At 32.2% G+C, this 24,503-nt stretch overlaps 1 protein-coding gene across 1 annotated transcript in view; it reads right to left on the bottom strand.

Annotated features, from left to right (window-relative positions):
• Positions 1 to 24,503, bottom strand: part of LOC144849889 (protein sidekick-2-like) — a 42,260-nt gene that overhangs the window by 9,940 nt on the left and 7,817 nt on the right. Inside the window, exons 2-4 of the mRNA XM_078706990.1 lie at positions 9,162 to 9,230; positions 4,342 to 4,551; positions 243 to 377 (exon numbers count right to left, since the gene is read on the bottom strand). Coding sequence (XP_078563116.1) covers positions 243 to 377; positions 4,342 to 4,551; positions 9,162 to 9,230 — 414 coding nt within the window. The remainder of the gene's footprint in view (positions 1 to 242; positions 378 to 4,341; positions 4,552 to 9,161; positions 9,231 to 24,503) is intronic.

The raw sequence follows: 24,503 nt of genomic DNA, 5'->3' as shown, positions 1-24,503 counted from the left end.
AATATAATACAGCTAAAAATGGTTAAAGGCATTTTTTAAAGAACAAAAATAATTATATTGAAAGCAAAAATTGAATTCGAATATTGTTTTTATTTGTTACAATGTTTTAAGAAAATAATAATCCCAATGTATACAAACGTTTAAAGCAGCCAAGAATGGCCAAGTAAGTTGCGCATGCACACTCGGATCGTAGCGTCTACAATGAACGACTATATACGAGTATAATGTACACTAAGCCATACCTTGGATTTTATCAGAAGGTTTGGTTCGAGACCATTCAAATGTGCTCTTCGAGTTAACAATACACTCGATTGTTACGGAGTACCCTTCTTTAATACTCTTAAACAGCGGGTCCCCTTCCGACGTTATAACTGGATCTGAAAAAAACCACAATACTATTATTTATTATAAATAATGTAGGGCCTACATATGAGTGCTGCGAGCAGATCTCATAACGCAATAGTTTTATTGACGCAGGGCCCTCCAAGAGACACAAACCGAATGTAAATGAGAACGCCTCTCATTTTATAACAAAAGACCCACTGTAAAATCGTCGCCTGCAATAAATGGTTTTACCCGCAGAAAGCAAAAACAGTAAACTTAGCCTAGGTCGTCTTTAGGCCAATGTTTTGAACATAAACAACGAACTTCCGTATCTGACAAGCAATAAATCGTGACGGGAGGTAAAATTTCTATGCAAAATATAAATAGCTGTTTCGCAGCAATACTTAATTAATATTGACACAATACGTAGATTTGTTGACCTTGGCGAGGTATTAATATTCGTATAATAAATATGGATTGAAATTACGTAATCTATGTTAAATATAAAGAATGAGATAATAAATGATGATTAATTATCTGAAATTAAAACATTAATAAAGTAGGCCTACAACTTGATACTATAGTATGATATCGTTTTTCAGCTAGTAGTCGAAATCCATTGATTATGATAGCTCTTTTTACTTGGCAAAATAGATTTTTTGCCAACTACATTACTTGCTTTGTTTGTTATTTAGCGCCTACAATTTTGAAGTTATCTTTAATTTTCGGTGTAAATAGATGTATATATATACAGAGCATGTCTATTGAAATTCAAGAAAATCAGTTCATATTAAACATTTGTATTCTTTTAACATGGGTCGAAATATCAACATGCGCCCTCTGTAGCAATATTGTGACTAGTACTTCACTCAGTTTCTGAGTGATTTCATCAGCCTATCAAGGAACCCATAAGATGCAATCGCTCTTTTTAGTACATCATCATTGCATAGCATGATCGACTATTTCAGCCCATCCAGGTATTGATCGTGATCGCTCTGTGGTCTACATCTGGGGCAATGTTGACGTCCATTGTTGGATCTTTTGTTTAGCCCATCTAGATCGCTCTTTTTCAGCCCTCTCTAACAGTAGTCGACACCCTTCGTTATGATTGCTCTTTATTTCAACCCATCCCCTGGCAGTCGACAGTCATTTTGCCTGTGATCATTCTTTTCAGACCATCCAAACACTCATTGCACGCGATCGCTCTTCTTAACCCATCCAGGCATTCACTGCATAGGTCACTGATCTCTCTTTTAACCTCTGGCAGTAAGTAGGCCTAAATGACTTGTAAACTTCATTCAGGTTTCTTTCATAAATAATTCAGAACCATCTAGTTTATTTTCAAGGCGCCTGGTAAGTGTCCAAGTAATACACACCCATGATTTGCACATCATAACTTACCACGATTTAGTATTCATTCGTTTTAATGTAAATTAAAAGAGGAACCAGTAAGGTAATGTTGGGTTTATTGGTAAATAGTGTGTTTTAGATAATTATTTTTCACAACTATAACTCTAGACTCTAGATAGTCACGAGTGGTTTCCAAACATGGGCAGCCGTTTGTTTTCCCGCCGCGTCTCACGACTAGCTACGCGGAATTTTAAAAGTCATCCTGCACGCGCCCGAAACATCTGAGCATGCGCAGTCGTGAAAATGAAAAGTCGATGTTTAGCATTTTTAAATATTACATAATCTATATACTAGTCTAATGATAATAATATTGTAAACTTATATTTTAAAAATAGATTAATAAAATTAATTATAATTAGGCCTAATGAAATAGAATTAAAGTAACAAAATAACTGTGCCATTTATTCCTGCCTCAAATTGAAACATTTATTTCACCAAATGCCATACAAATAATAATACTATTTTGCGAGCGCATTGTAAACATCAACATGATTCCAGTTCCTGCTCCCTTTTCCAATTATAAAATGCATATATACAATATGCTATTAATCTATTATTCATTCGTTTATATTAATAATAAAATAGATGTTCACTTAAGCCAATGATATGTTTTAATTTAAAGAGTCAAGTGGATCTTTAATTTATAATCTTAAATATGTCTGTCTCCAAGCCTTATAAAAACAGTAGTTTACTAAGTAGTGTTAGTAACTAATTTTTAGCATTTTTTAAAATTAGAAAATAACAGCATAACCTTGAATCTTGTAAATAGAATGAGATAAACAAGTAAAATAGGTTTAATAATGATTACCAAAGCCATTACACAATCGAAGAAAATTCTTAACGAACACCTTAGTCGGCTTTTTGGTGCTGAATAGGTTTTCGACTCCAGTTCTACGACGTAGAAGAGGAGGATCCCATATATATGTATGTATGTATCTTTACACATAAACGTATTTTTTCGCATAGCCGTTGGAAATTGAGAGGTGGTGTTGGTGGTTGGATCAGAAAAAAAACTGAATAATGTATTGCTGCCAGGGAAGAGTGTAATTGTAATTTCTCACTTATCAGAAAAAAACTGAATAATGTAATAAATTGTAATTTCTCACTTCTCTTGCTAGGACTCTGTGCGAGGTCTTCTATATATCTACACATGTTGAACGGATGTTTGCCATTCGCTTGGTTCACCATCTGCCTTATCTCACTGCTGAATATCTTGTCCATATTCTTTTTTATTTTTTCACAATGTTTTCCATAATTTACTTATAATTGTGTTGCTGATATAGAGTGTCAGTAACCGAGTATTATGTCGCCTACAATGTACCATCACCTTTGAAAAATACAATTGGTCCGATGTAGAATGATGGAAAGAGTTTAACTGCATCGGGATTAGCAGATATCACACTTTTCGTATCATTGATTACAGTACACATACGTACAATAATCATATTCAATCATTCTCAAATCATACTTCGAAAGAAAATGCTATACATTTTAGATTAGTGAAATTGATTTCAATCCATTCTAGCCAGAAAAGTTATTAATACTCTATACTTTTTATATTGTATTATTTTTATTATTCTGAGCACATTAAAGTCATTACTTTTATTCCCAACCAACCTACTCTATAATTGCTAATATATTTATCTAGATCTCGGTTTGTAATAAGTTCAATGTATTTGGATGACATCATTAAAGTAATTAGCATAATATGTAATCTGTAAATATTAGTTGGCGCAGTCGGTTATTTTGTTTTTTTTCAGAAAATAAATGGGTTGTAACAAACCCTATTTTTTTTTGCAATGTGATGCAGAACTGGAGGTGTCATAATGACATGTGGTGCTGACATTTTCTGGACGTCGATTCGAATGCTATGCATAATAAACATAAAGAAGGTCTAGAGGCAGCTCATCGTATATCAGATATGGTGTTTAGCCATTGGTTTTATGAGCAACAATGAACTATGTTTTCCTTAAAGAAAGCAGTTGTTCAAACTCAATGGCTTGTCCTTTTCACTTCAAAATACTCCACTTCTGCTACGCTGCTTCGAAGTATTTATGCCATCGATAATCGTACAAAATTCATTTAGAAAAAATGAATTAGGCCTAACATAATTAATATTTATTTAAAAATAATTATGCAACTTTAGCAAATGAAGAGTAAAGGCATCTCTTGAACGTTAGCATGCGCGGAGAGGACTGATTACTCTGGAAAAAGTAAAGACTAGCAAAAGAATAGCAAAACTAAGAGAACATTAATTGAAACTGCTCCATTGTATGCTACTACTTATCTTTATAAGTTCTTTATGTCAGGGAAGAGTTAAATTACATGAAAACTCTAACTGTAATTTAACTCTTCCCTGTTTATGTATACTACATTTGTATCTATCTGGGTTTTTTTTCAATGCGTATCTTATCATTCCTCAGGTTGAATGGTAAAGCAGGTGAATTTTGTGACATTCTTTGTAATGTTGTTGAATAAAGACTAATAATTTAAAAATAATAATAATAGTTTTTGTCCTTTACTAAGATATTTTTGTTGCCGAAAACTATAGAATTTGTTTTTATTGAGTAGCTTTCAAGTGCCAGAAATAAAAAAATAAAAAATTACCATATCCCTCGCCATCTGTCGGCGCAAGCGCACTTGGCACGGATCTATTCTGTTGACAGATCCGTTTATAGTACGTGCCAGCTTGTGATTCTGCGTTCCATATAGTCACATGATGATCTCGCAGACATTCCTGTTCATCTTGGCCTATTGTACCGCTGGTGGATCCGATCACAAGCTCCGTCTGTGTATATCGTCCAAGAACTCGATGAACTAATGAATAACGTGTGAAATGAAAGAAAAAAAAGAAACACATAAGTATGTACAGTAGTAAAAAAAACATAAAGCTTATGAATGAAAGATGTAGTCCTCCCTTGTGACGGTTTCTACATAAATCAGTCAAGTAACTTGTCAATGAGTAAAAGAATAAAAGTTGAAACACACGTGCTTTGAATAGAATGATTGAATGCTTTCACCCTTGTGACGTCAGGATCTAACAAGACACTAATCAGAAATATATCATATACAATAACATATATATTTTTTCGGATTTAAACATTATTGTAGTGATGGACAGATTGACATAAAAAGTAATCCTAGGCTGAAAAGGGTATTTGGCTTTATATGTATAAGTATAAGACGATTTATTGGAAATTCATCACACACGAACGATAAAAATACAGTAGTTTGAGATACGGGTTTCAGAAAAATATAAATGAAAATCATCATTAAAGTATATACAATCTATCTTCCTGTTAACGCAATTCCAATTACTAACATTATATAACAACTATTCAAAAAAAGTTTTCTTAAAAACATAATAATAGCTTTAATAGGCCTACAATATGTCAATAGTAAATCAACATAATTAATAATACTGCAATATTAATTGTACTAATATTGAAAATAATTACAGTAGTTATTATCTTAAATAATTCGATAAAATTGTTCCTTAGGATAAAATAATAATGCGACATTTGTAATAATAATGAAAGTGGCATTAATATTATTATGATCATTTTGCTTTCCCATAGTCTCCAAAATTATATGCATATTATAAAAAAAAATACATATAAATACTGAACATAAGTAAAATGAACCTTGAAAGGATTATATGTTTAATTTTTTTTTCCAAATTCAAATAAATTAATTGAAATTCCTTTTTTTATTTCCATATACACCGCTCACATATGCATGTTTATGGAGGATTCATATTTTAAGGTCTGTGCACTCCAAGTTAAGTCAAGAGAAAAAAAAAATTCCAAAACGCCAGCCATTCTAAGCTAATCTTTCGTGGCTTCATAATAAATTTATGGAATCACCGTACCATGACACTTTTGAAAAATATGTTTAGGGAACGGATGGGGTTTTATATTTGTCATACCGTACACGTATGCATTTAAAATGCGCACGTGCCTGGAAAATCATACTGACCTTCGAAAAACTATCTATATTCGATTAGCGTGTCATAGCAATAACAGTTTATTTAATACGGGGCGCCGTATGGCACACGACCGCTATCTTACAAACAATAATTAATATAATTGTAATGACGAATACATTATTTCTTCTTTTATTTTTCGTAAACATTGTTAGTCGAATGCGATATTATTGAATAACTGTATTTGTATATCCAGTTGGCTCCCCATATCTAGTATTATTCAAGAGCTTTATTTTGTTTATAACCAGTTGGCGCCCCATTACTAGTATTCTTCAACAGCTCTATTTTTTATATCCAGTTGTGCAAATGATTCTGCAATCAACGAGAGTTTGAAAATCAATTTTATGAAGTTGACCGATAAAGAAAAAACCCCAGCTTAGCATGTTTACAGATGTGAATGTTCGACGATACATTCGCGTCGTTTTCAATCTGGATATTTATAATTTAAGTTCATAGCGAACGTGTAGTAAATGATGTACACTGTATATACTTACTACATTAAATAATACGTTTTATTTGTTTGATAATTAATAGTTGATACTAATATTCATAATTATTTTTGTACGATATGTTATTTTAATGGTGTCACACTTCGCCGAGCTTTCTTTCTTTTTTTTTATCGCATCACACAGCGAATAGCTTGCTAATTACAGGATAGATAACTATTTCATAATTTATCGTGCTTATAATCTTAAGTTTTATTTTAGGCTTAGGGCGAATGGAGTTATGAAACCGTGATGTTATACTAATACTTTTGAAGAGATGAGGGGTAAATTCTTTACAAAAGTCTTCCTCTGAAAATTTAATGAAGACATGGACCTAGATAAAATGTGTTATGTCAACGGTTTTCTAAAAACCAGTTCTTTGTTGGCTGAATGGTATAAATTTCTGGAACTGTGTGCTCAAATAGAAATCCACTCAACCTCCGGTGTTTTTTTGCACGCGACTCAACAGCTCGCTATGTCGGTCGTTTGGTCGGTCGGTCGGTCGGTCGGTAAACACTAACTCACATTTGAACACGCGACTGCAGCCATGTATATGGCCTTGTTTTTTATAATCGAGAGAGATTATCTATAGAGTTTACTTATATATAAGAATATCAGCTCTTGCAAAATGTGGTGTTTTGTATAAACAGTTACGCAGCGCACATTCCTAAAAAAGAGATTTGTTATTATTTTCTTATAATTGTGTAGTTCTTCGTGTTTGATGTTATAGTTTATTTAATTATTATAAATTGTTTTCATTATTTTGGAAATATTTTATTTGTCAAAAAGTGAAAACAGCCATGCCTCTTTGTTGAGGTAAAATACCTTCTTAAATTGTCACTCTATGCATATGCTTTAGCAGTGTATAACCTAACCTTTTAGGCTGGTGTGTTACATTACCTGGATTTTTTCGAGTTCAATATACAGAACTTATAAACATTAATTATAAATAATCTTCGACTTACATTATACACCAATAAAATAATACTACTTCGATAAATGTCGATTTAACGTTTCAATTACTTTAATTACCCCATTACTTTGATTGGCCTTTCTTTTTTATTCAGATTTGTAACTGTTATTCTTCATTAAAATGCTATACTGAAATGATCCATTAAACAAAAGTATATATATACAAAAATAATATAAATGGGTTTGTTTAATAAACAAACCAATTTATATTGTTTTAGTTTTTTATTACGTTATTACCATATTGCATGGTAGGATATTAAGAATGATTAAAACAATGAAATAGAAATGTAGGCCTATGTTGTTCTTTATTAATGTAGCCTAATACATATACTTTTGTTTAATTCACGAAACACTGTACGCAATGTGTTTAATTATGTCAGACCTACTACTGTAGGATAGGGTATTTTTTATCATACTAAAGTCACTGTTATCGTATTATTCAAATTTCAACTTCGAATTCAAAGTTATTCACCTCCCTACAATTATATATTGTAGTCTGCACTGAAAACTTTGGTTATAAAACTTGAGTAAACATCAAGTTTGGCAAAACCAGTTTTCCAAATATTGCTAGTGTAGACCAGTTGAAAACTAAATTAGAAAGGAACTAATTATGTCATGCGCCATGGCAACTAGTTTGCTGAGGTTTCTGAACTGCAGAGAATAAAATAAAAGTTGTTGCGGTCATGTGATGTTATAGAGGACATCCACTAGTACTGCAACAGAGACTGTAGTTTTAAAGAACATCTCCAAACAGTCGTAAACTCAAAGTCTGCAAAATAATTCACATTTGTGTAATTGCCTTACTATTGTAGACTATGGCTATATCATGATCTTTTCAAATAAAAGAACTTTTCAATCTGTGTCAACCTTCAGAGATAATAATGTATGTATTTAATAATTTTATTTTAAATTTAGAAATAAAACCGGTGATTAGACTACAGTAGTTATTATATCATTCAAACCAGTCTGGCATTGAATTCATCATGCGTTCCATAGACTTAGATAAAATTAAAAGCAATGAAGTGTGCAATCAAATTCTAAAAAAAAACCTCACGTGATTCGTTAAAAGTTGAGCGCTAAACCTACAATTTTAACCTTTGAACTCGGAACATAATGTTAAGGTTATTGATCAAGATCAATGGAGTCATATCAATTATTCACTCTTCTACATCGAATTATCTCTCTTGAATAAGCATCTATTTTGTCAGTAATGAAATTGATAAGCCTCCTGGGGGATTTTAGAAATTCTGAATGCCTGTTGTATTGAATTAATTAGTGCAAATACTTGGTGAATATACGAACTATGTGCTTCACTGATCCGAAGAATATCTTGTGTTTTCTACTAGTAGATATAATATTTTGCTGTCGGCTTATAGTCCCCAGGGTCGGTCATATCGCAAGCTCGGGATGAATTATTTCACATAATTTGAAATTGCTTGTGTTTTGCTTTAGGAATTAAAAATAAGGAAATGCTATCACCTTTCTATTTGCCGTGTTTGTTTTTATATTGATAAACATGTGTACTTTCTAATTTAAAAACATTTGAAATGTATTACTAATTATACTTAAATTATGCATTATCATTATTTAATCAAGTTAGTTTAACAAATATTGAGCGGACATAAAATCGACGACATATTTTTATCAGAAACAAAAACGTCATTTTTAAATGTATTTATGATTTGATAGAAGCTGTGGACATTTTGATTAGGGCGGCAGAAAAAAACACTGTCACATCATCACATATTCTCGAACGATATCACCTCTAGCGACAATAAACACTTTACAGTATCCTGTCTGTTCCCAAATACACCACCTGTATCTCTAGCTTACAAGAAATTGTTGTCGATAGATATGATCTTATATCGTTGGTTGAGTTCTGACGTATTTAGTGGGCTGAACAGTTCTGTAAAGATCTACAATTTATCATTCAAAAATTCATAAGCATAATTAAACAGTAATGACAGTTATAGTGTCATTCTTACCATGTTTTCTGTGTGGGTGCATAAGATCTCTTAACAATGAACGCTTGCTGTTTAAAGGCATCCATTTTCCTAGAAAACAAAACGAAAAATATTTTAAAAAACAATTTTAAACACCAGAAAGTTAGTTTCCAATGGTCAGATTTTTCAAACGTGCTTAGTAAAAAATCGCCTTAACTTTAATATTTTAAGTCATTGATTATTTATCTTAAGTCAGTTTTATAAATAACCTAAGCAAATATTGAAACATATTATTGTTGTATATGTTAAATAACGAGTTTGATATGTAAAGTCTCAGTTTTTCACTTATGCTCTTCTTTATGAGAACTAGTTTCATTTAAGTAAAACGGATTCTTTTATGAAGTGTTTCCATGGGGTGCGACCACAGTGTCATAAGTTGTACTATTGTCTACAGTTCTATGCATCGTTACGATTATGCCTAAAGCGTGATTGTATTTATTCACCTCGACCACATGAGATACGTCTACAATCTGCTTAGTCTTTCAAACTATCTAACCTTTAACCTCTATCTAACTTTACCTAATTTTGTGTGAATGTAGATCACTACCTACGGCTATTTAATACAACACTTGAAAATAAATTGCTAATAAATTCACTTTAGATAATCTGTCAAGATAAGGACATTGCCTTAAAATAAATATACTTAATCCATTATTATTAGGCACATAGGTTTAGTTTTTTTTCGTATAGTATATATGTTTTATAATTGTGTGTACACTATACTTTTGATTATAAAAACTGAAATTGTTGTCAGTGTTAAAAGCTGAACATAGAATAATATGCTTTTAATGTTGATTTAGAAAACAGCGCCCCTATTGATGAACGTGCGAAAATTCCTTTCAAATTAATAGTATACTTCGCCTCTTTTACCTCATGAAATTATCTATTTAAATCATCCGTTTAATTTAATACAGCACACTCACTTTTAAAGGGAGACTAGACCAGGACTTAAACCATTCGGGAAGGCAGGAATCTATTGGGGGTTTTTTACGCGGAGTAGACAAGGCGGCGTGACACTACGGGTTGATTTTCGCATACGCAGTCATAAACCGCCTAGCTTTGTGTCGTGCTTTCCGCAAACCAAATAGGTTAACAGCCAACTTCTTTGACGTATGACGTCATGGCACTGTAGAACGCTTCACTAAAATCACAGCGGATGAAAATAGGAAATGGAAATAGTACAGTAAATATAATGTAAATATACCTTTAAAAGGTTAACTATCGATTATCGTAAAACAAACTAAGTGGTTATTTAATTGAATAAATATTATAATAACCGTTCTGAGACCGCATTTCAATAATATTTACAGACTGTGAATTATCGATTATCGTCAAAAGTGGGTTAATTTAATAAATATTTTAATAATATAACATGCTCGGGATTAGGCCAATCTTCTTCAAGGAATTTAGGACATACACTTCCTAGGCTAGACTACTCTCTAGGCACCAACTCGGAGATGTAGAATAGCAAGACAATAGCAAGACACGGTAGTAGTCGTACCTTCACTGAGAATGATTTCCACTTAAATCGAAAGGTTCATACATGTGGACGAGTAGGCCTATACATCGACTACTCGGTTTTTCAATTTGTATGGAAATGAGATTAATAAGAACATTCCAGTTGAAATCAAATGATATAAACGGGTTAACTGTAATGTTAACTTGTGGCAACATTTTTACCGGTACGATAATTACTAGTTTTAATTGACATTTGGACATTTCCATTTGATTCTTATTAGAGTCAACATACCAGTTAAAGACGTATTGTCCCCCAAAAACATGAAAAATAAAGATAAATAAAATCAGACTTTGAATAGATTTTTTTGTAGTTTTAATCAAGTTAATCACTTCCGTAGAAAAATGAATAAAATAAATAGTTAAATTCAACCAAAAACCCATTGGCTGGCAGCCAATTTGACTATTTTTTGCTTTAAATTACAGTTTTTTAGGTAAATACATTTTTTTTTCAATCCAAGAATTATTTTGGCCTACAGCATGTCATTTGGTTAGGTCTATTATCTATTATATATCTACACAGAATAACCACCACAATCACATAATCATTAATGACATATACCCGTAGGTTATAAAGTGTTGTAGGTGTTTCCAGTGAATTAAGTCCGCCTCCTCCTTGTACCAGTGAAAACTCCCACGTGATCAATCTCTAAATTTAACTCCGGCTCTAACGGACTTCCCTTCAAATCCACATATGACCAGTAATAGTGTAATTTGTAATTTACACTACAATATCTATACATTCTTCTGCAATTTGAACTTATTTGAATTTGTCTGAATTTTTTAATATAAATTATTGTTGGCACGTTAGAATCTTCTATCCATCGTGGCTGCTATTTGATTTTGAATATTCTGTTTCGTGTGCGACTGAAACACAATATCATTAAATAACTGAAGAAGATAAAAAAACGATCTTGTATCGAAACCCTAGGTACTCGATGTATTACGGGATTCCCCAAGGTCTACTATCAAATTGAGCATGATGAAACTTTTCTGAATATTTTGTAAACGTAATCTACTGTATAGAATATTAAAGGTGTCTAAGCGCCTCTACTTTGTTTTAATAATAACCATTAAATGCGACTAGGAATACTATGTATGCTATTTATCATTCATTATTTTGTATACTATTGGTAAATTGCTTTATAAGCCGATATACCTATTGCGATTATCAACTTGCCGTAATTTATTTTTAAACAAATTGTTTTTGTAGAATGTTTACGTATTAACTGTATTTTAATTTTATTTGTGTTCAATGATTCAAGTTTTTTCTAATATAAGTAAAATTAAAAATTATATAAATAATTTAATGAAATGGGGTATTTTATTTCTGACATCATCGATATCATTCTTCTTCTTAAAAACTAAATACACTATTTTATAATTATTTTAACGTGCTTATAAACCTCATCATCAGGCTTAGGGAGTGGTCTGAGTTCAAAGAGTCGTGATTTGCAACCCTAACACTGGGTAAGAATTGAACCCTGGACCCTTGGATTGGAAGGCAAGCATTTTAACCACCAAGCTACAGTTCCACTACATTGTCACGTTACCATTGTAATCATCATTATAATCATTATCTTATATCTTATCTTATCTTATAATATATATCTCATTATCCAAATCATCGGAATCATCATTACTATCTGTGTAATCTCCAGTATCGTTATCATCATCACTATTTTCGTAATCATCATCACTTTCTTCCTAAGCATCCTTCCTAGCATAATCTTTACCAACATCTTGTCAAATCATCAGCATCATCATCACTATCTTTTTAATCATCAGCATCATCATCACCACCTTTATACATATCATCATTATCATCTTCGTAATCATCAGCATCGTCACTATCTTCATTTTCATCAGCATCATCACCAATATCTTCGTAATCATCAGCATCATCACCAATATCTTCGTAATCATCAGCATCATCAACACTCTCTTCGTAATCATCAGCATCATCATCACTATATTTGTAATCATTAGCATCATCATCACTATCTTCGTAATCATTAGCATCATCATCACTATCTTTGTAATCATCAGCATCATCATCACTATCTTCGTAATCATCAGCATCTTCATCACTATCTTCTTAATCATCAGCATCATCACTATCTTTGTAATCATCAGCATCATCATCACTATCTTCGTAATCACCAGCACCATCACCAATATCTTTGTAATCATCAGCATCATCAACACTATCTTCGTAATCATCAGCATCATCAACACTATCTTCGTAATCATCAGCATCATCATCACTATAATTTGTATTCATTAGCATCATCATCACTATCTTCGTAATCATTAGCATCATCATCGCTACCTTCGTAATCATCAGCATCATCATCACTATCTTCCTAAATAATCAGCATAATAATCATCACTATCTTCCAAATTATCAGCACCTTTTCCATTATCTTCCTAACCAATAGAATTATCATTATATTGATAATAATCACCATCATAATAAATGTTTTTTCTTAAATCATTTACATCGTCTTCTAAATTATTTTCAGAATCGGTCTTCTCTATCATAATTACTTTCAAAGTGATTCGGTCTCATCAACATTGTCATTAACAATTTCATCTCCTTCTCTTTCTAAATGAATACTATCGTTGTATAGTTATATCTAGCGTATAGTATAACATTTTAACAAGTGTAGGTCTAATTTAATTCATATAGTATTGGAGAATAACTCGTCAAATCACAATTTTTCACCTGCAGGTATGGGCTTCTGCGAATACATATGCAAACGGATTTCAAATTCAGCAATACGTCTTATTAGTATATGCAAGTATACCTGATCTTTTTGATAGTCCTTTGTACCATCTGAACTAGATACATTGAGCATTATTTAGTGATCTAAATCTCTTTGGGATCAAAATAGTGTAACATCCGGCTTATAAATAATGGAAAATAATGGTAACCAGTAACAATGTATGTTATGTAGAATAATTTAAAATCATTATGTTTCTACATAAATATAATTACTTCAGAATTAATTGACAGTTCCATCACGATTACGCGTAATATTCTTGATAATACTGCACGGGTAGTCTTAAAGGTCCAGTCATAATATGAGCCATAATAATATATGACTATAATATAATAATTTTACTGGAACATGACGTAACATAAAAGCCTATTTTCCACTAGGTCATTTGGTCGCGCGAATAGAAATCGTCAGTTTATACGACGAATGCTCGTTCCTTGAGTTTTTCACTTCAGCGAATTGTTTCTACTTTTTGAGAAGCGAAAATCGCGCAACCAATCAGAGCTCAGGAAATGGGCTATGACGCGTTCATGAGAACTCTTTTAAAAATCAAAAAGCTCAGCAGAATGAAACATGAAAAATGAAAATCGTAGCTATTCACTTTTTTTCTCTCTGCGAAACGTATTCGCGCGAACAAATTCGTCTAGTGAAAAATCGTTACATGTTTATTTTATTCTTCTATATTAACCAAATTGGATATATTAAAAAATACATTACTAAGGGCACAATTGCAGAAAGCATAAGTGTTAAAATCATAATATGTAGGTTTTTAGAATTATATAAAACACATTAAAACAATATTTATCCAAACGATTTTTTAAACGAAAAAATTCGACAGCAATTTCTACATTAAAAATGTAAAAAAAAATGTAGGCTAAAGGTAAAAGGGGAAAATCAGCAGCTGGAAAAAAAAACTTTCTACTTTTTTTTCAATGTTGTAGACTTATCGTAATATTTATATCTTAGACAAGTCGGATAAAACGGGGATGAATACATCATTTTAGCTAATCTTTAATTGATGCGGAAATTCAGCAATATCATATTAATAAATTGCCATACATACGGATAAATTATTCAGCGGATTTAAGATGTCATCTTATGTTTTAGCTTACAGAAGACAATATTAGAAATCTAAGAGCAAAAGTGAATGGCATTTAAGCCTCTTGACAATTACAATTGACAGGAAAAATATGATTAATATTTGAAAGTAAAGCCGGTTTTTGAAAAAAAAAAAGAAGTATATTCTGAGAAATAAAACTGATAGCAAGATTGACAAAGAAATATTTATGTTTATATTATCTTGCAAAAGAACACTATATCGATAAGTGTATGAATTAATTTAGATATTGCGAAATTGTTATGGCTTCCTGCAGGAGACTCTCTTCCTTCAGGATTCCAGGAATCTTGACTGCCTTGATTACACTGAAAGTTGCCTGGTAAGTTGAAGGAATGTGACGAGTTTCTAGGCTAAACATTGGAATAATTGAAACAATAAGAGAATGTAAAGATTATTACTTTTCTATGTCCCTCTGCAAGAGACTCTCGCAATTTCGGAACCTATCAATCTTGGTTTCCTTGTTTAACCTTTTCTATAAAAGTTGCTTAGTAATTTGAAAGAAAGTTTCTGGGTTAAAGATTTATAAGACGATTCTTGTTACATTTAACAATTGGAACAAGATAATTGAGAGATTATGATTTTGTTATGGCCTTTTGTTGTGTTACAGACTCTCTCATTTTCAGATCTCACGAATGGTTCTCACATTGGTTAACATTTTCTATGAAAGTTGCCTCATGTTGAAGGAACGAGATTTGAAGGCTAAATATTAAGACGAATAAGGAAGCGTTGGAAGAGACATGAATTAAAACATCTGGTTCATGTGCGCAAGGAAGAACCCAAATTAACTTTCGGAAGAGCCCGGTGTATGGTTCGGAGGAGTCCGGTGTATGGTTCGGAAGAGCCCGGTGTATCAGCCAACATCGTTATAGACAGAATAATGAACACTGTTTGGTGGTAGCTTTCAAGAATGAACACTTTGAAATGGTACTGTATGCCTATAACTGTAAAAATTCAAATTATAAAATCCAAATGAGTTGCTTGAGAAATAGCAAGAACTTCTACAATCAGTACCAAATAAATTTGCATACTAACTCACCATTTTACATACATCATGTGAACTCTGCCATCTTTAAACGAAGTCTTATTAAGGTTTGAAAGTGGGTTTGTTTAGAGTCATAGAACATCTTGGAAATTGATTAGAATTGAAAGCAACGAATTTAAATTTGTAATAATAACAAGCAGTTCATCTAGAAATTTACAGCAGCTTTAAGCGTTACTGAATAAATTGGATGACAAAATAACAAATTCACGTAGGCCTATCTGAAACCTTCTAATTCATAAGTCGAAGCACAGCTAGTTAACATCAATTAGATTAGATAAGATTACCATGCGAGCATTGATGAACTCACGTTACGCTATGACTGAAGGCATAACATCTCGGTTTATAAACTACTTTAAAACACGATGTAAAATGTATAGTAATAACATTCTTTTCTTTTTTGATTTAGTATTCCACTATCGAAATTGTAAATTAGCCAAAATATTTTGATTGATATTTAATTGATAATTAATGATTAATTTCTCTTTTTATCCATAAACTACAATTTACTATCGAAATTGTAAATTAGCCTAAATATAATTTTTTTGTAAATACATTAACAGAAATACATACATTGTTTATATGTAATATAGTGTAAGAATAATAATACTATTAAATTGATAATTATTGATTAATTTTTCTTACTATTCATAAATTATTTATGGATGGAAAACACTTTACAGCATCACATTATTTAATAATGGCGTTACATTTACATTCAATTGTACATTTTCTTTCAAAATACGTTGTTGTATTATGATGGACAATTGTATTATAATAATACAATTTATACTGACTTTGGAATATCTTAAAACAACAAAGGACGAAAGGATGGGAAGGAACTACAAAAAAATGAGGAAATGAGTGAGAGAGCATAAATAAATATGAGAATAGGTTTTGTGGCTGACATATTTACCGATCCTGTCACAGTTGCAAGATTAATCAGATAATAGTAATAAGCCATGAAACTTGGGTTAGAAAGATACGAGTTTCCTATCCTATTGGCGATTCATATTGACTGTTGGATGGTGTGAACATTTACACTCTACAGCTTACTATGTCGGTCGGTTGGTTGGTAAACACTAACTTGAGCACGCGACTGCAGCCATGTATATAACCTTGTTTAAAAAGTGTAGGCCTACTAACGTAAATCAATCATGAGGAAATTTTAACAATCTTAAATTTCACGTAATTCAATCTCGTACGCAAGTTGATGCCAGGTAATGCTAGGCCAAATTACACCAAGGTATACACAAGAAAATTAGCATTTGAAGGAAAGGGTTTGGACTTATAGGTAATTTGAATAATATAACGGGGAAAGGTGAGGTGACTACAGGAAATGTAGACCCTTTTAAAGGTAGGATGGTTTTATAATTGACTATTAATAATACAAATAATATCTAATAAATCCATAATTGAAATATGAAAAGAAATTAAAATCAAGTAGAATACAATAACATACATGTTTTGTCACAATTCTTTATCTCAATATATCATTATATAATATATCATGGGTTCTGCCGACAAATCAAGGTCATTATTGAGTCTGTTATGATACGTTGGTTAATTCACGGTAATATACTATAATGCCATAGATTATCAAGACCTGTAAACAGTAAATCACTGATAATAATATTGTGTAGCGTCCAGCATTAGCATGTACTGTAGATCGATATTAGGAAATGTTCCATTGCATGGCGCTGTCTGCACAAAATAATACGAATCAATAGAGCGTGTCAAACATATGCGCATGCTTACAAACTAATCGGCATGTTACAGAACGGTAGCTTTCACAACACATATTGATTTGTAGGCATGCGCAGTGTGTTACGCTACTGTTTGTCAAATCGTTGGCACAAACAATCGGCAAGTTATGCACGATATGTACAGAAAAACAACTTATGCTTCTTGACGTTTCTGTACTTGCTGAGTTATTTATAGATTTAAAGAATCACGTGTTTTACATTTGAATTTACAGAATACAGTTTAAATGTCTTCTCATCTCTGAACGAGTGCAGAAGATTGTAGAGAAAGCCAACACTGATTCACCTAATGTTATTACGATTAAAATAGCTGAATAAAAAGCCGAAGAAAGAGAAATATGACTACTATGTTGACTTATGGGAATTGAATTGGAATAATACATCCGCAAAGACAGATAAATGAATAATGATATTGACTATTAGGAAACGAAATTGGATTGTAATTACAGCGGAGTTGTGGCCTGAGCGTAACTATACGGCGCGACGCGCTAATGCCCAAGTGAAGACTCACGTTCATTCGTCAATTAGCTTGTAATCTATAGTCTTACTGGTTTCAAATTAACAGCTAACGAAAACGGGTTTTGACTAAAATGTTATAAATAATTAAACACTATGGAAATATACACAAGAAGTACAGCTGTTTATGTACATTTGGTATTAGTCCAATACATTTTTTCAATTACGCAATCGAATAAATTATGAGTAAAATGAAATACATATTTACAAAATTGAATGATGTAGATGTAATGATACAACAAAGGTGAGATCATTTTGATTAAGCTTTTCACGAGCTAGCTGCAACCAAAGAGCTGACGTAATTTTTTTTTTATGACCATATTTAATGAGAGTGATCCATCCAGCAATTGCTGATCATTAGAGACCCTCAGAGGTTCACAAGACAAACATATACACAAGATGCTCTACATAAACAAAGTCTTATTACAAGTCTTTGGGAGTGGAGTTGTATTTTTGTTGTGTTGTTGTAGAAAAAATCCTGACATGTGACGGGACTTAAACCCAGGATCCTTGGAGTGGTAGCCAAGCATCATAACCACCAAGCCACAACTCCACTCCTAACACAATAATTATTGTACCGAGTTTTTCCTGTAGTGTGTGCAGTGCTGTGCCCGAGACCAACATCATTTTTACGTCCCATTCAAAGGGCAATGAACGCCATCATTCAAACACGACAGTATAGATCTTTCCTTGCCAACCATAAATGAGTTGGAATTCCATGTCCTACTACTTGAGTAGGGCCTACTGTATAAATCGAAATTTCGGCATAGTATGTTCTTTTTTTTAACTTTGCAATTTTGATATAGTAGACTATGTCTATCTATAGATAACTTAAACTAACCATCTGATGATCTCATTCTTTAAAGAAAGACCCTCTTTGAATTTGAAGCAAGTCATACATATCGAGAATTTCTTTCGGCCGAATAGGATTATGATGAAAGTTCGACTTATGTCGAAATTTTGACATAGTAATCATCGACAATTGATATTAGTGGCACAAATAGGCTTTCGTAGATTTCATAAAGTACAGTATGTAGGTTTAATATAAATTAAAAAGTACAGTATATTCAATCAATTAAGTGATATGGCAACAATCTGCTTTAATTGACCGTAAAATTATAGGATGTTTACAAATTTTAAAACTGTAATGAATCCAAAACCAAAATAGAAAATGTTATTAACGAAATCTGATAACGACAAAGTGTATTTCTAATACAATATTTGTATTCATAAACAATATCCAATTACTATTTTTTAAGGGAAAATATTCAATAGAGGAGATTGCATGAACATAATGATATACATTGAATAATATAACCAACTTGTATAAAAAGATAAAATGAGCATGATGTAGAATATTTATGTGGTTACACAGTAGAATATTTTAAGAAAAGTAATTCAATGTGATATTGAAAGATGGGAAACAGAGCAAGAAAGAATGATTGTGTATACCACGTCATCAACAAATGGTTGTATTATACAACGCCTGAGTGTATCTTGCCATTTGATAGGTCAATGAAACATGTGGTTCATTATTTTCACCATGAACGAAGACCGGCATTATTGAACGATGAACGGCACTAACGTACGTTCAGCTTTTTTTACACAACTTTTGCATACGTACCAAGCAAGGTTGTATGGTTCGAAAATCAACCTGCGAGTCTTACAACCGTCCAGTATTGGAGCGCTCCCCTTTTGAATGGCCTAGCTACTACCCGGCCTAGCATTGAACGATGAATTAGGAACGATGATGATGTCACGCGGAGTTAAATAGAACAGTCAACATTTCAACTCATCAAATCACCATACGAATCATAAATATTTGTATACTAAAGTAGGCTAACAATAATAACATGTTTTTCTCACACTGTGTTAAAATACTACGTGTTAATAATTAAGAACTGAAACAAGAATATAACATGAAATTACAATGTCAATTAATTTTGAATCAAAATGCTTGTGTAACCTATATATAAAAAAAGCCGAGAATATCAATTGTTGTTCGTTGCGGTCAAGACATCGACCGTCTTATGAAATTCGATACAAAAAACAAACAGAATTCGTGCTAGACTAGGCCTACAGTAGCCATACGAGTAATATCAATGATTTTATTATTAATATATCTTATAAGTTAATAGGTTAAGTATAGCCAGTGGTAAAATGACCTAAAGTGAAAATAATTATGTTTAATTATGAAATATATTGTTAAATTTATCAATATTATCATCGCTAGTGACATCACAACGAGTTCTAAGCGCGCGTTCAACTACTGATATAAAGTTGATACAGTTTTTGTACGCGCTCAGTCATCATGTGATACTGAAAATTAATTTGCAACAACAGTAAATTTCTGTGGTTTTTATTACAATTGTAAATTAAAGAAATAATACTTATTTTAATTATTGATGTCTTATGAGAAAACATATATGCCACGTTTGTTAAACACCCACGAAGAATAATAATACAGCTATTTTTGTTTTATTTCTGGAAATAATTTGAATTTATAATTTGTATGTGTGGTGTATTGATAGCCATCTTCTTATTTGGTAACCAAATTTGATTTAATTTGATTCAAAATACAATAAAATATTCTAATAATAATTCAAATTAACTGTTATCAAACCCTATTTTGAGAGCAATTTCCAGATGCCATATATTTGGAATAGTTGTGTTTTAAATCGAAAGAATAACATTTAAACTGTCTACTAACAAGGCCAACAGCCATAAGTCGCGTGCTAAAACGCATAGTGATACCGGACCGACAGACAGACCGACCGACCGACCGACGTAGTGAACTATAGAGTCGCGTCCACGCGACTAAAAACAGACATTTGATGTTCGATTGGGAGGGTATGTAGGATATACCGAATCAATGACAAGCTTTCGGGACAGTTTGAAAAGACGGACGAAATACAGTCGATAATGAACAGAACGGTTTTTGACACATGCGCAGATTAATTTGAATAATTTACCGTCGACTGTTGTCCAGAAGTGATAAATATGTGATATAATATTGTATGTAAATGTATAAAAGTTAAAAAGCTGTATCAATTCTAAAGGTTTAGAAAAATAAGTAAAAAAAGCTAAAAAATGTGAAGTTCGCTAATGCTTGGTTCTCACTAGAGTACGCAACAAAAGGACGGAACGCAAAGTAAGTGATTTGACGAATCACAAGCGATGGATTTGTCACAGTTTCGCTTGTCATTGGTTAACAAGCTTGCGTTGCATTTACGTCCTTACGTTGCGTCTAAAGCTTGGTTCCCACTAGCCACGCACGCAACCTACGCAACGTAAAAAATGCCCTTCCAATAATTGTGTTTGCCACCGCCTGCGTGAAATCAAATCTGCGATTTTTTGCAGCACTGTTGCGTCGTCGGTTCCCACTTGTGATTACGCAATACATCACTTTGCGTCAATACGTCACTGTCAGCAGTGTCAGTTGTACGACACGCGGCACGTCCGACACGACGCTCGAGTTTAAAAACTGATATGACTCGAACAACTAAAGGAATTCACCCAATGAAATGCTGCATCTTAAAATGGCCATGAAAAGTTTTTTTTCAACATCTAATATATTATACAATGAAAGGCGCTAATGGAATTTATTCAATCAATAACATTAAAGTCAACCGAGAATTTGATTTATAAATAAGTATATACAATCTTAGAAATGATATACGCAATTGTTTTTAGACTTTGTCTTTTACAATCAGATAGAACATTAGTTTTTTGGCGAATTTGTATTTAAAAAAAGGAATATAATGAATTACCAAGAATAATAGTGACTGTATATATAGTAAATTTTTTATTTAAGTTAACAGTATGCGTTCCCCGGAGGCGAAAATGTATAATTAATGAATTGTGTGGTGAAGGTTACGTGTTTCATAGATAAACGAATAACTTTCGAAATAGATGATGAACGGAAGAATAACTACTGTGGTGGAAAGAATAATATAGTGGATTTTTGAAACAGTCATGGTAAAACATAATTACGGAACAGAAGTTCTTCAGAAGATTTTTAAAAAATAAATCATAATCATAATGGCTTTCCTAACTTCTTTTTGTTTTATATATTATATTGTCTGATACTAAACTTATTAGTGGACTCTCTAGAACAATGTTATTTTAAATTTCTATTATGAGTTTTTATCAATAAGGTTGCAATCAACGCAATTTTAGAAGTAAAAATAAACAATTCTTTCTAGGAACCGCCATCTCATCGACACGATAAAGAGTGATCGTTGGATTGTTCAAAAGAAAAAAATTAAAATAAAAAGATTCAAATAGGCCTACATCTAATTGTTTTTTATTTCTAATTTGTTCAATAAACTTAAACCCACCATTGAAAAAAAAGTTGGGCCTAAGGATAATTGAAATGTAAAAGAAAAATACTCTAACCACCCTGTTTATATATAAAATATACGAAAATGATGAAAACACATTCTGTTAGGCCAAATCATAATAATATACAGTGGCGACAGCCAGCAAAACGAATCTCACGTTAAACCGGACCTTTCTAAAAACGGTCTCGTCGACGGTCGGGGAAGCAGGAAACCCAAACACTAACACAAAGACTAAGAGCAAACAACAAATACTTCTTCAGTTATCCCCTCTTATCTATCGTGTAGAACTCCTATTCTTTTCATACTAAAATGCACTGTCCTCAAAACTACTGCTCAAAAGAGTTTAAACCACATGATAAATGGAAGTGACAGCGACGAGGTATACATTATCTGCTTATGAGTTTCTGTTTCTGAGGTTTTTTTCTAAATCCGGAAATCATATTCTTTGTTTTACTTCGTGCTTTCCATACATAACACCCACCTACAGTAAGAACATTGCAACGTGACGGACTGCACTTCATAATACATGCAAGTCCTCACGAATACAATTGCCTAACACAGAAGTGCCCTCCTCCACTTCTTTCGTAGGCCTACACACCTTTAAAAGTGAAGGACCTTATCACATCTGACTTTGAATGTGTTGTTAATTATTTCTATCGCTAGAACCAGGCGCCTCTGTGTAACTATTAATTTGTTTCCCATGTAAGCAAATTGTAAATGCAACCCACTCACAGAACATTAACAAGTCTAGTCATGTGACTTTGTGATTTGGTTTAGTATGTATTCCCACTGAAGTCGAAATGTTTTAAATGACACGTCTCAATGCCAGCCTAATCGTGTCGTCATTAACAATTTTGGCAAGGTATCTTGCTTGGCATCAGAGATTATCTAGGAAGGCGAAGGAAACTGACAGATACCATTGTGATCCTTGTTTTATGAAGTGCCATTGTGCAAAAAAAAATGGAACGTATTTTCTTTACTTGATAAATCAGTAACAACAATTAGAAAATCTTAATTTTGTTTCGATTTCAAATTCCTAGTTTACGTTATAAATGTACTTTGCATACTGTTTACTCGCATGTATATATTTTAGTGGAAATACTTTGGTATACCTAAAGAAAAGAAACAGTTGTTGTGTGCGTAGCACGCACGAACATTTGCCATTAAATGGCAAACGATTTCTGATATCAAATACCCTAAAACAAAACAATTTATGACACAAAATTGCATTACATAATTTGTTTTATTAACATCGCTCCAAGCAACAGCAATGTTTGTACAATATATAGTACACGCCTAAGGGCTGTATTAAAAACGGAACTGATATTCAGTGACGTGTTCGTGAGGTTGCTTAACGAATAAAAATGAATTGCAAATAGGTTAAAAATACATGTAGTTGATTCGTAATACAATTCGACGAAAATTGTTTAAAACACAAACCATGTGGAATCACAGTTAAATTAGAAAATGTAATTACGGTCAATAAATTAGTATACAAAAAACGGCGATGGAACATAGTAAAAAGATGGTTCATCGTTAGTATTTATAAGAGAAATGAATAGAAAATTCGGCCCTGTTCAAAAAAAGAAAATTGAGAAATTTAAATTTATGACATACACAGTATTATGTTTTGGTGATGACAAATCAACAATTTAGTTGAAGAAGGAAGGCCAAAATGAGTACGTGTACTCTACTAACTTGCACTGGTGACGTCGAGTTTTTTGTTTTTTATTTTCGATGTTAAATGGTTAAAATTTTGTTAGGATTCTACAATATAACCAAATCTCCTAAAAAGAAAAAGTTACAGATACAAGGACAGAGGGCGCGCTATTTAATATTTCGGCCCTTGTAAAGATACAGGTTACTCGAGATTTTAATTATCTTTTGACACGTCACCAATACATATCTATATATATATACAATGTTTTTATGAGATTAATAAGCATATTAATTTGGTATATTAGTATATATAGTATATAATATATAGTTATGTATAATGGAAAGAAGTTGTACAAGACGTTAACAATATCCAATACATACATAACCCAAGTAATATTTAGCGTTGTCAACATCATGCTAAGTAGTGCATGAATATATTATGTATACTTATACGCACACGTTGCTTTAAAGATAGACCTATAGGAGTGAAATCGCTCGGAAAAGTTGTAAATAAAATTGAATATAACTTCTCGCTTCACATAATGGGTCTATATAGATATTCTTTTAAACGATGGAATTTTCTTAATCA

Source organism: Antedon bifida, chromosome 8 (genome assembly GCF_963402885.1).
Source record: "Antedon bifida chromosome 8, ecAntBifi1.1, whole genome shotgun sequence".
Lineage (NCBI taxonomy): Eukaryota > Metazoa > Echinodermata > Crinoidea > Comatulida > Antedonidae > Antedon > Antedon bifida.
Note: the sequence above shows the minus strand (reverse complement) of the source record. Positions and strands in the feature narration are given on the sequence as shown.